The following is a 14,098-nucleotide window of genomic DNA, read 5'->3' on the forward strand; positions in this document are numbered from 1 at the left end:
GAAATCTCGTAGGGCCCTCCATAGAAAGTAGAGAAAGCCCCAGAGGAAGTTCTGGAGGAAACAGAAGTTTCAAAGGGTGTTACACAAGGAGGGGACGAAAGGGGGACCGAAACAATGCTCAGCAGGGAGCAGTGCGAGTCTCAGAGAGCCCCCTGAAGGCCAAGACCGTGCCCTAAGGGACCCCTGAAGAGAGAAGACACACAATGAGCCCCTAATGGAAGGAGGCCTGGAGGAAGGACCATGAGGGCATCCAAGGATGTTATAAAGCAAACAACCGGCCAAAGAGAACAGAAGACTGAGTGATGACAAGCCGGAGAACCCCTTTATGTCCGCAGAGGCCAAAGAGCAGAAAAAGTACAATAATTAGGATACCAGCAGCAGGGAGGACAGCATTAACCAGAAGGGCTGGCTGCAGAGGAAAACTCAGACAGGAGACCTCAGTACGCGGACTAGTCCCTGCTACTCGTGGTGGTCTCGCTGGTGTCTCGGACTCTATCGTCACCATGTTCCTCGTCTCTGTTGCGCCATCTTTTCAGCACAAGGAGCTTTCTGTGCAGAACACGAGGGATTGTACAACACTACAGCCGCTGCTGGAACCCCCTTCCCCGACCTCCAATCCCTCATTTCCTGAAGCGCCGCAGTCGGGGAAAACAGCGGCTGTAATGAATCTGGTCACGTCCGGAGGTCAGGAATATCATGGGAAATTTACATGGCGGTCCCATTAACACCTGACGTGCCGGACTCGGCGATGAACTTCGAGGAGGAAAATCACAGAACGATTGATAACACGACTGCGGAGCGACACCACAACGTCCCAAATCATCTGCTTGCCTCCTTTCAGAAAGTATTGGGGGGGGGTTCACCCCGGGGTCACATCGACATGGAAACTACAGGGGGTTTTAACTTAAATGCACAAAGTTTAGTTATAAAGTGATTTTTACAATTGGATATTGTCAGGACCAGGGCCAACCGCGGCACACAAGACTCTGACGTGACCCTGGTGCGGGCCCGAGACGTCCAATCTACCATGGGGCTGGTATCCTTCCTACATATATTAGCACTTCTCTGGTAGCAAGAAGCTAGCAGAGAGCATTTAGTTATCTACTCACAAAGGCAGGGGCAGAACGATCACAGTCGCAGGGATCACAACCACGACCGGGCCCGGCGATGCAGGGGGCCCGCCAGCCCCAGCCCCTGATTCAAGTGGATGTGTGTCTGAGGTGACACATTCAGCTGAAATGCATCACAGTGCAGAGACCCGTCAGGTCCCTTGTACTGCAATACACTCTGCTAGCCAAATACATTATAAAACACACATACCAGGATGGGGGCTAGTATGGGGAACATACCACATACCAGGATGGGGGCTAGTATGGGGAACATACCACATACCAGGATGGGGGCTAGTATGGGGAACATACCACATACCAGGATGGGAGCTAGTATGGGGAACATACCACATACCAGGATGGGAGCTAGTATGGGGAACATACCACATACCAGGATGGGGGCTAGTATGGGGAACATACCACATACCAGGATGGGGGCTAGTATGGGGAACATACCACATACCAGGATGGGGGCTAGAATGGGGAACATACCACATACCAGGATGGGGGCTAGTATGGGGAACATACCACATACCAGGATGGAGGCTAGTATGGGGAACATACCACATACCAGGATGGGGGCTAGTATGGGGAACATACCACATACCAGGATGGGGGCTAGTATGGGGAACATACCACATACCAGGATGGGGGCTAGTATGGGGAACATACCACATACCAGGATGGGGGCTAGTATGGGGAACATACCACATACCAGGATGGGGGCTAGTATGGGGAACATACCACATACCAGGATGGGGGCTAGTATGGGGAACATACCACATACCAGGATGGGGGCTAGTATGGGGAACATACCACATACCAGGATGGGGGCTAGTATGGGGAACATACCATATACCAGGATGGGGGCTAGTATGGGGAACATACCATATACCAGGATGGGGGCTAGTATGGGGAGCATACCATATACCAGGATGGGGGCTAGTATGGGGAACATACCATATACCAGGATGGGGGCTAGTATGGGGAACATACCATATACCAGGATGGGGGCTAGTATGGGGAACATACCATATACCAGGATGGGGGCTAGTATGGGGAACATACCATATACCAGGATGGGGGCTAGTATGGGGAACATACCATATACCAGGATGGGGGCAAATATGCCAGGATGAGGAACATTGCCACTACATAATGGTGGTGGTGGTGGGGGGATCATATCTCTTTATAGGATTTAGAACACTAAAGTTACACATACATCTGACTAACATAAGGGGGAGGGGCATATCCAAATTTTACACCACGTCCCATTGAACTCTAGTTGCACCACTGCACAAAAGGAGATGCAGTTAAGTGTCCGGGGATATCAAATGTGTATTTTTCTAATCCATAGCTTAATCAATAACAGCTTATATTTAGAGTTCTGCACCGTTTGCCTTCTATAACTTCTGCGCTCCACTGTCTATTGCTGGTGAGGAGTTAACTGAGACTCCTTCAGTGAGCTCATTCTTCCAGGCTATCGGGGAGTTCTTAGCCCTTATCTGCTTTTTTTCTGAGCTCCTCTCAGCTAATTTATGACCACAAACCCCATTAAAATTGAATGTGCAGGGAAACAGAGTCTGTAAAAAGCAAACTGTGCAACATTTTGATTGTAAACTGACTTAAAAAATTATTTTCAGCCCCAAATACATGCAAGTAGAAAAACAAAAACTGTCCGTAAAAGGTGGAGAACCCCTAAATTAGTTGCAAGTAAATAAAAGCAGGGTACTCCGTCTGCAGGACGCTCCGCAGCGCCCCCTGGTGGTGGCTGCCGGCAGACAGAATACCATTTTTACTAAATATTAAATTTGGAGCTTTGGATCAGGAATTTTCGGCTCCAAACACAAAGAAGGATCCATAAGAAACGTGTCCAGCTCCGCAGCCGCCTCCGGTCTCAGGAGCGGGGTCACGCCTTATGGCAGATTCTCCTCCGCAATATCCACGTGTATTTTTGTCGCCGCAGATCTTCAGGACTGGAGGAGAGATCTAAATCCCCGGCCCCTCATCGGCTCTAGGAAATCACCTGGCAGCGAGGATCCAGTTTCAGCTCTAATCCCCTCGACCTCGGATAAACCGCATTTATCTCTCGCTTCCTCCAGGTATACACAGGATAAAGTCACCTGTGCCACCAATACCACGACCCCCCGCTCTGCACGTACACCGGCCCACCAGGACACGGCCCCGGGGGTCATTCAACAGTCACAGGAGAAAAATGACCCAATATGGTGAGAAAACATCAGACATTAAGCATTTATCTAGTCTCAGCTTCTTAAAGGAGAACTACACTGATCTGCTTCACTCACATCCAGAGCTGCAATCACAATTCAGCTACAGATAGGGGCAGGTCATGGAAATTTTCCTTTTGAGATGCCACTGTATTCCTTGCTTGTTTGATTAGACACATGCCCGGCTTGGTGGACATCCCCTAATGATCCCGCTGCCTCTGCTCCAGTGTCCCCAAGACAACACTTCCTGGTTTGTGCTCTTGACTTTTAAAAAGGATGATATATGGAAGGAAATAACCATCAACGATCACCATCATAGTGTCCACAACTGCTACAAAGAAAGAGAAAAAGAGGAAAGGAAGGGAAGTGTTGTCATAGGGACAGAAGAAGCGAAGTAACCGTTTCTGCTTTTTAAACTTCTTGCAGTTCGCTAGGCCCCTCGCCGAGCAGAGGGCGGCAGCCCACTAGGCCCCTCGCCGCGCAGAGGGCGGGAGCCCACTAGGCCCCTCGCCGCGCAGAGGGCGGGAGCCCACTAGGCCCCTCGCCGCGCAGAGGGCGGGAGCCCACTAGGCCCCTCGCCGCGCAGAGGGCGGGAGCCCACTAGGCCCCTCGCCGCGCAGAGGGCGGGAGCCCACTAGGCCCCTCGCCGAGCAGAGGGCAGCAGCCCACTAGGCCCCTCGCAGAGGGCGGCAGCCCACTAGGCCCCTCGCCGAGCAGAGGGCGGCAGCCCACTAGGCCCCGCGCAGAGGGCGGCAGCCCACTAGGCCCCTCGCCGAGCAGAGGGCGGCAGCCCACTAGGCCCCTCGCCGAGCAGAGGGCGGCAGCCCACTAGGCCCCTCGCCGAGCAGAGGGCGGCAGCCCACTAGGCCCCTCGCCGAGCAGAGGGCGGCAGCCCACTAGGCCCCTCGCCGAGCAGAGGGCGGCAGCCCACTAGGCCCCTCGCCGCGCAGAGGGTGGCAGCCCACTAGGCCCCTCGCCGCGCAGAGGGCAACAGCCCACTAGGCCCCTCGCCGCGCAGAGGGCAACAGCCCACTAGGCCCCTCGCCGCGCAGAGGGCAACAGCCCACTAGGCCCCTCGCCGCGCAGAGGGCAACAGCCCACTAGGCCCCTCGCCGCGCAGAGGGCGGCAGCCCACTAGGCCCCTCGCCGCGCAGAGGGCGGCAGCCCACTAGGCCCCGCGCAGAGGGCGGCAGCCCACTAGGCCCCGCGCAGAGGGCGGCAGCCCACTAGGCCCCGCGCAGAGGGCGGCAGCCCACTAGGCCCCGCGCAGAGGGCGGCAGCCCACTAGGCCCCGCGCAGAGGGCGGCAGTCCAACAGGCCCATGCCCCTCAATATATTTCCAAATATCCTGAACCTTCAGCAGGTAAGTAATACATTGGGGCGACTGCAGACGATCACTTATGACCCCTCCAATCAGGACGGGGCGTTGTGCAATCGCAGTTGTGCATTTTACATGTGACTCCCACAATATAAGTGACGCCAGCGCCGTACACCCAATCACTTCTAGAGCGCTTGAACCTAGCGCCAAAGTCATACGTCTTCTGCGACGGTTCGTGGTACGCCAGAAAATAACCGCACAAATTCCTCTCATCTAATGATTGTTTGTTACAATGTGTCAGTGCAGATGCCGTGTATCATTATGAAATCCAGGCGGTTTACCTCATGGAGATAAACATCATCAGGCTGCCCACATTCTGCCATTATAAGACCAAGACGACAACTAAGAGTTGATCAGCAGCACCGCGCCATTGTGAGGCTTCAAGAAGGAGGTTCTCAGACGGAAGGTGCCACTTATCTTAGAGTGTCACCAGCAGGTTGTACAGAGACACGGAGAGACTGGAAGAGACACAGAAAGAAGTAGACGTCTGTTGGCCACATCCTACACTGGTGACTGGTTAATTGTGAACATTGACTTGCAGAGCCAGGTGATGCATGTCACAACTCAAGGCACATCAGAGTGGTCTGCGTGCCACGACCTGCAAGGTACCTGACCCCCCCATCAAGCAAAGGGGTCATCTACGTACCTGACCCCCCCATCAAGCAAAGGGGTCATCTACGTACCTGACCACACCACCAGGAGCCATCTACGTACCTGACCATCCCAACAGGCACAGGCGCCATCTACGTACCTGACCATCCCACGAGGCACAGGCATCATCTACGTACCTGACCACCCCACCAGGCACCGACGTCATCTACGTACCTTACAACAGCACCAGGCGCCATCTACGTGCCTGACCATCCACCAGGCACAGGAGTCATCTACGTACCTGATCGCACCACTAGGCACAGGCACCATCTACGTACCTGCCCATCCACCAGGCACATGGGTCATCTACGTACCTGACCATCCACCAGGCACAGGAGTCATCTACGTACCTGACCATCCCACCAGGCACAGGAGTCATCTACGTACCTGACCATCCACCAGGCACAGGAGTCATCTACGTACCTGATCGCACCACCAGGCACAGGCGTCATCTACGTACCTGACCACCCCACCAGGCACAGACGTCATCTACGTACCTGACCACCCCACCAGGCACAGACGTCATCTACGTACCTGACCACCCCACCAGGCACAGACGTCATCTACGTACCTGACCACCCCACCAGGCACAGACGTCATCTACGTACCTGACCACCCCACCAGGCACAGACGTCATCTACGTACCTGACCACCCCACCAGGCACAGACGTCATCTACGTACCTGACCACCCCACCAGGCACAGACGTCATCTACGTACCTGACCACCCCACCAGGCACAGACGTCATCTACGTACCTGACCACCCCACCAGGCACAGACGTCATCTACGTACCTGACCACCCCACCAGGCACAGACGTCATCTACGTACCTGACCACCCCACCAGGCACAGACGTCATCTACGTACCTGACCACCCCACCAGGCACAGACGTCATCTACGTACCTGACCACCCCACCAGGCACAGACGTCATCTACGTACCTGACCACCCCACCAGGCACAGACGTCATCTACGTACCTGACCACGCCACCAGGCACAGACGTAATCTACGTACCTGACCACCCCACCAGGCACAGACGTCATCTACGTACCTGACCACCCCACCAGGCACAGACGTCATCTACGTACCTGACCACCCCACCAGGCACAGACGTCATCTACGTACCTGACCACCCCACCAGGCACAGACGTCATCTACGTACCTGACCACCCCACCAGGCACAGACGTCATCTACGTACCTGACCACCCCACCAGGCACAGACGTCATCTACGTACCTGACCACCCCACCAGGCACAGACGTCATCTACGTACCTGACCACACCACCAGGCGCCATCTACGTACCTGACCATCCCAACAGGCACAGGCGTCATCTACGTATCTGACCATACCACCAGGCACAGGCGTCATCTACGTATCTGACCGTACCACCAGACACATGCGTCATCTACGTATCTGACCGTACCACCAGACACATACGTCATCTACGTACCTGACCACCCACCAGGCACAGGCACCATCTACGTACCTGACCATCCACCAGGCACAGGAGTCATCTACGTACCTGACCATCCCACCAGGCACAGGGGTCATCTACGTACCTGACCATCCACCAGGCACATGGGTCATCTACGTACCTGACCATCCACCAGGCACAGGAGTCATCTACGTACCTGATCGCACCACCAGGCACAGGCGCCATCTACGTACCTGACCATCCCACCAGGCACAATCTACGTACCTGACCACCCCACCAGGCACAGGCGTCATCTACGTACCTGACCACACCACCAGGCACAGGCGTCATCTACATACCTGACCATCCCACCAGGCACAGGCGTCATCTACATACCTGACCATTCCACCAGGCACAGGCGTCATCTACGTACCTGACCACCCCACCAGGCACAGGCGTCATCTACGTACCTGACCGCACCACCAGGCACAGGTGCCATCTATGTTGGATGAAGGATCAGGGGTCTCAGTGCTGGTCACTGATGAAAGTCGATTCACACTGAGCAGAAATGATGGCCGCCAACGAAGTTGGAGATGTCACAGAGAGCGCTATGCATCAGCCACTGCCCTTGCTAGACGAGCATTTGGTGGTGGTTACGGTGTGGACGAGTGTCTGGTCAGTACAGAACAGCCCTACACTGTGTGACTGGTACAATCACAGTCCCTAATACTGGAGTAACATCATTATCTAGTCATTGTGCCTCTGCATGGACAACACCGGCCTAATGTCATCCTCATGGAGGACAATGCTCCAGATCATCAAGGTCTCATCATCACACACACACACACACACACACACTATATCATGTGACTGCTGAAGTTACAGGCCGGGGCGGTGCAGTGATTGCAGTATATACGATGGGTGCGGCTAATAAGCAATAAGTGGTGGCGAAATTATATGGGCGCAGCTGTAATCAAAAGCCGTGACCTGCAGACATGTATATACCGCACCTACCTAGTGTCTACACACGGCCCCCCTACATGTATATACCGCACCTACCTAGTGTCTACACACGGCCCCCCTACATGTATATACCGCACCTACCTAGCCTCTACACACGGCCCCCCTACATGTATATACCGCACCTACCTAGCCTCTACACACGGCCCCCCTACATGTATATACCGCACCTACCTAGCCTCTACACACGGCCCCCCTACATGTATATACCGCACCTACCTAGCGTCTACACACGGCCCCCTACATGTATATACCGCACCTACCTAGCGTCTACACACGGCCCCCTACATGTATATACCGCACCTACCTAGCGTCTACACACGGCCCCCTACATGTATATACCGCACCTACCTAGCCTCTACACACGGCCCCCCTACATGTATATACCGCACCTACCTAGCGTCTACACACGGCCCCCTACATGTATATACCGCACCTACCTAGTGTCTACACACGGCCCCCCTACATGTATATACCGCACCTACCTAGTGTCTACACACGGCCCCCCTACATGTATATACCGCACCTACCTAGCCTCTACACACGGCCCCCTACATGTATATACCGCACCTACCTAGCCTCTACACACGGCCCCCTACATGTATATACTGCACCTACCTAGCCTCTACACACGGCCCCCTACATGTATATACCGCACCTACCTAGCCTCTACACACGACTCCCCTACATGTATATACCGCACCTACCTAGCCTCTACACACGGCCCCCTACATGTATATACCGCACCTACCTAGCCTCTACACACGGCCCCCTACATGTATATACCGCACCTACCTAGCGTCTACACACGGCCCCCTACATGTATATACCGCACCTACCTAGCCTCTACACACGGCCCCCTACATGTATATACCGCACCTACCTAGCCGTCTACACACGGCCCCCCTACATGTATATACCGCACCTACCTAGCCTCTACACACGGCCCCCCTACATGTATATACCGCACCTACCTAGCCTCTACACACGGCCCCCCTACATGTATATACCGCACCTACCTAGCCTCTACACACGGCCCCCCTACATGTATATACCGCACCTACCTAGCCTCTACACACGGCCCCCCTACATGTATATACCGCACCTACCTAGCCTCTACACACGGCCCCCCTACATGTATATACCGCACCTACCTAGCCTCTACACACGGCCCCCCTACATGTATATACCGCACCTACCTAGCCTCTACACACGGCCCCCCTACATGTATATACCGCACCTACCTAGCCTCTACACACGGCCCCCCTACATGTATATACCGCACCTACCTAGCCTCTACACACGGCCCCCCTACATGTATATACCGCACCTACCTAGCCTCTACACACGGCCCCCCTACATGTATATACCGCACCTACCTAGCCTCTACACACGGCCCCCCTACATGTATATACCGCACCTACCTAGCCTCTACACACGGCCCCCCTACATGTATATACCGCACCTACCTAGCCTCTACACACGGCCCCCCTACATGTATATACCGCACCTACCTAGCCTCTACACACGGCCCCCCTACATGTATATACCGCACCTACCTAGCCTCTACACACGGCCCCCCCTACATGTATATACCGCACCTACCTAGCCTCTACACACGGCCCCCCTACATGTATATACCGCACCTACCTAGCCTCTACACACGGCCCCCCACATGTATATACTGCACCTACCTAGCGTCTACACATGGCCCCCCTACATGTATATACCGCACCTACCTAGTGTCTACACACGGCCCCCCTACATGTATATACCGCACCTACCTAGCGTCTACACACGGCCCCCCTACATGTATATACCGCACCTACCTAGTGTCTACACACGGCCCCCCCACATGTATATACCCACTGCAGACTTTCTATATGTAGGTTATCTGACGAGCGCCTGTGTCGGACCCCCTGGCCCCCGCACACCAATGTCGCCTATTTTACCTGTAATGATAGAAACCGTGCAGGAGCAGTAACACCGCACAGAGCCCCGATCATCCCGCACTCCATGTACATCCAATTTTATTTATAACTTTCCCAATAACAAAGGACTCCCAATTGCTTCCTATGAACCCCCCTCTTCCCCATTGCTTCCTATGAACCCCCCTCTTCCCCATTGCTTCCTATGAGCTCCCCCTCTCCCCATTGCTCCCTATGAGCCCCTCTCCCCATTGCTTCCTATTAGCCCCCCATCTTCTCCATTGCTTCCTATGATCACCCCCATCTTCTCCATTGCTTCCTATGAGCCCCCCCTCTTCTCCATTGCTTCCTATGAGCACCCCCTCTTCTCCATTGCTTCCTATGAGCCCCCCATCTTCTCCATTGCTTCCTATGAGCACCCCCTCTTCTCCATTGCTTCCTATGAGCCCCCCCCTCTTCTCCATTGCCTCCTATAAGTCCCCTTCCCTCCAAATTGCTTCCTATGAGTCCCCTCCCCTCCACATTGCTTCCTATGAGTCCCCTCCCCTCCACATTGCTCCCTATGAGCCCCCTTCCCTCCACATTGCTCCCTGTGAGTCCCCTTCCCTCCACATTGCTTCCTATGAGTCCCCTCCCCTCCACATTGCTCCCTATGAGCCCCCTTCCCTCCACATTGCTCCCTGTGAGTCCCCTTCCCTCCACATTGCTTCCTATGAGCCCCCTTCCCTCCCCATTGCTCCCTATGAGCCCCCTTCCCTCCCCATTGCTCCCTATGAGCCCCCTTCCCTCCACATTGCTCCCTGTGAGCCCCCTTCCCTCCACATTGCTCCCTATGAGCCCCCTTCCCTCCACATTGCTTCCTATGAGTCCCCTCCCCTCCACATTGCTCCCTATGAGCCCCCTTCCCTCCACATTGCTCCCTGTGAGTCCCCTTCCCTCCACATTGCTTCCTATGAGCCCCCTTCCCTCCCCATTGCTCCCTATGAGCCCCCTTCCCTCCCCATTGCTCCCTATGAGCCCCCTTCCCTCCCCATTGCTCCCTATGAGCCCCCTTCCCTCCCCATTGCTCCCTATGAGCCCCCTTCCCTCCCCATTGCTCCCTATGAGCCCCCTTCCCTCCCCATTGCTCCCTATGAGCCCCCTTCCCTCCCCATTGCTCCCTATGAGCCCCCTTCCCTCCCCATTGCTCCCTATGAGCCCCCTTCCCTCCCCATTGCTCCCTATGAGCACCCTTCCCCCCCATTGCTTCCTTTGAGCTCCCCCTCTTCTCCATTGCTTCCTATGAGCTCCCCCTCTTCTCCATTGCTCCCTATGAGCCCCCTTCCCTCCCCATTGCTTCCTATGAGCTCCCCATCTCCATTGCTTCCTATGAGCTCCCCCTCTTCTCCATTGCTCCCTATGAGCCCCCTTCCCTCCCCATTGCTCCCTATGAGCCCCCTTCCCTCCCCATTGCTCCCTATGAGCCCCCTTCCCTCCCCATTGCTCCCTATGAGCCCCCTTCCCTCCCCATTGCTCCCTATGAGCCCCCTTCCCTCCCCATTGCTCCCTATGAGCACCCTTCCCCCCCATTGCTTCCTATGAGCTCCCCCTCTTCTCCATTGCTTCCTATGAGCTCCCCCTCTTCTCCATTGCTCCCTATGAGCCCCCTTCCCTCCCCATTGCTTCCTATGAGCTCCCCATCTCCATCGCTTCCTATGAGCTCCCCCTCTTCTCCATTGCTCCCTATGAGCCCCCTTCCCTCCCCATTGCTTTCTATGAGCTCCCCCTCTTCTCCATTGCTTCCTATTAGCTCCCCCTCTTCTCCATTGCTCCCTATGAGCCCCCTTCCCTCCCCATTGCTTCCTATGATCCCCCTTCCCTCCCCATTGCTCCCTATGAGCCCCCTTCCCTCTCCATTGCTCCCTATGAGCCCCCTTCCCTCCCCATTGCTTTCTATGAGCTCCCCCTCTTCTCCATTGCTTCCTATGAGCTCCCCCTCTTCTCCATTGCTCCCTATGAGCCCCCTTCCCTCCCCATTGCTTTCTATGAGCTCCCCCTCTTCTCCATTGCTTCCTATGAGCTCCCCCTCTTCTCCATTGCTCCCTATGATCCCCCTTCCCTCCCCATTGCTCCCTATGATCCCCCTTCCCTCCCCATTGCTCCCTATGAGCCCCCTTCCCTCCCCATTGCTTTCTATGAGCTCCCCCTCTTCTCCATTGATTCCTATGAGCTCCCCCTCTTCTCCATTGCTCCCTATGAGCCCCCTTCCCTCCCCATTGCTTTCTATGAGCTCCCCCTCTTCTCCATTGCTTCCTATGAGCTCCCCCTCTTCTCCATTGCTCCCTATGATCCCCCTTCCCTCCCCATTGCTCCCTATGAGCCCCCTTCCCTCCCCATTGCTTCCTATGAGCTCCCCCTCTTCTCCATTGCTCCCTATGAGCCCCCTTCCCTCCCCATTGCTCCCTATGAGCCCCCTTCCCTCCCCATTGCTCCCTATGAGCCCCCTTCCCTCCCCATTGCTCCCTATGAGCCCCTCTCCCCATTGCTCCCTATGAGCACAGCGCCCCCTGGTGGTAGTCGCCGGCTTTGCCTGTGAAACTTCCTTCTGTGATATTTGCACTTTTCTGGGGCCGGATCTTCCTGGAGGGATCATCTGTATCTGCAGGACTCTGATACTATGAGAGCAGATCGATACATTGGGTCCGGGGAGGAGGCCTCTGGCCGCAGCCCCCCGCCAGCCCTGCAGGGACACACAGAAGCCCTGGTGGCCGGAGACAGAGAGGCCTGATCCAGCCTGCAGGCCCCGACCCCCCCCCACAGCTGATCGCCCCGACCCCCCCACAGCTGATCGCCCGACCCCCCCTTGGCTGATCGCCCGACCCCCCTCCCCTGCGGTCGCACCTGGTAGGGCTGGATCTCGCTCAGACTCTGGTTCCGCAGCTTCTTGGTGAGCCCCTTCAGCATCGTACAGATCCGGGGCGAGGAGGGGCCGCGGCTCAGGACCCCTCAGCGCTGATCCGGGGGGGACGGAGGGTTCTTCTTTATTTCTTTCGTTACAAAAACTTTAGATGCAAAAAAACATCCTGAAGTTCTTGTCTCTCCGGTTCTTGTGTTTGTGGAGAGAGGTCGGAGCCGCGCGGCCGATTATTGTCGGTTCATGGTCGGTTTCGGCTTCTCCCGGCTGCACTCATGCTCACTCACACGCACACTCACTCACACACGCACGCTCACACTCACGCACGGCCGCCCGGACTGCGGCTCTGCCTTCTAGCAATGTGAAACTTGCAACAAACACACAGCTCAGCGCCGCCGTGATTGGCTGAGAGGAGGAAACGGTGTCAGGAGGCCGGCCTTCATTTAAAGGGACAGTAACAGCAGAGCCGCCGGCAGCCGGCACAGAGGGGTGAATGGCTGAGCGACCCCTCCACACAGCTCCGAGGACGGAGATAGCAACGGCAGCTGGAGATTACCGGCCCTGAGCTCAGAGGAACCGGCCACAGGACCGAGGGGGGAGACCGGCCACAGGACCGAGGGGGGGAAACCGGCCACAGGACCGAGGGGGGAGACCGGCCACAGGACCGAGGGGGAAACCGGCCACAGGACCGAGGGGGGAGACCGGCCACAGGACCGAGGGGGGAGACCGGCCACAGGACCGAGGGGGGAGACCGGCCACAGTACCGAGGGGGGAGACCGGCCACAGGACCGAGGGGGAAACCGGCCACAGGACCGAGGAGGAAACCGGCCACAGGACCGAGGGGGGAGACCGGCCACAGGACCGAGGGGGGAAACCGGCCACAGGACCGAGGGGGGAAAACCGGCCACAGGACCGAGGGGGAAAACCGGCCACAGGACCGAGGGGGGAGACCGGCCACAGGACCGAGGGGGGAGACCGGCCACAGGACCGAGGGGGGAGACCGGCCACAGGACCGAGGGGGAAAACCGGCCACAGGACCGAGGGGGAAACCGGCGACAGGACCGAGAGGGGAAACCGGCCACAGAACCGACTGTGGAAACCGGCCACAGGACCGAGGAGGAAACCGGCCACAGGACTGAGGGGGGAAACCGGCCACAGGACCGAGGGGGAAACCGGCGACAGGACCGAGGAGGAAACCGGCGACAGGACCGAGAGGGGAAACCGGCCACAGAACCGACTGTGGAAACCGGCCACAGGACCGAGGAGGAAACCGGCCACAGGACCGAGGGGGGAAACCGGCCACAGGACCGAGGGGGAAACCGGCGACAGGACCGAGGAGGAAACCGGCCACAGGACCGAGGGGGGAGACCGGCCACAGGACCGAGGGGGGGAAACCGGCAACAGGACCGAGAGGGGAAACCGGCCACAGGACCGAGGGGGGAAACCGGCCACAGGACCGAGGGGCGAACTGGCC

The 14,098-nt window shown here is 56.7% G+C and overlaps 1 protein-coding gene across 1 annotated transcript in view; it reads right to left on the minus strand.

Annotated features, from left to right (window-relative positions):
• LOC142295913 (uncharacterized) overlaps positions 1-12,980 on the minus strand; it is a 77,315-nt gene extending 64,335 nt beyond the window's left edge. Inside the window, exon 1 of the mRNA XM_075339028.1 lies at positions 12,612-12,980. Coding sequence (XP_075195143.1) covers positions 12,612-12,674 — 63 coding nt within the window. The 5' untranslated portion in view covers positions 12,675-12,980. The remainder of the gene's footprint in view (positions 1-12,611) is intronic.
• Positions 12,981-14,098: the final 1,118 nt, after the last annotated feature.

The sequence above is a fragment of the Anomaloglossus baeobatrachus genome, chromosome 3, assembly GCF_048569485.1.
Source record: "Anomaloglossus baeobatrachus isolate aAnoBae1 chromosome 3, aAnoBae1.hap1, whole genome shotgun sequence".
Classification (NCBI taxonomy): Eukaryota; Metazoa; Chordata; class Amphibia; order Anura; family Aromobatidae; genus Anomaloglossus; species Anomaloglossus baeobatrachus.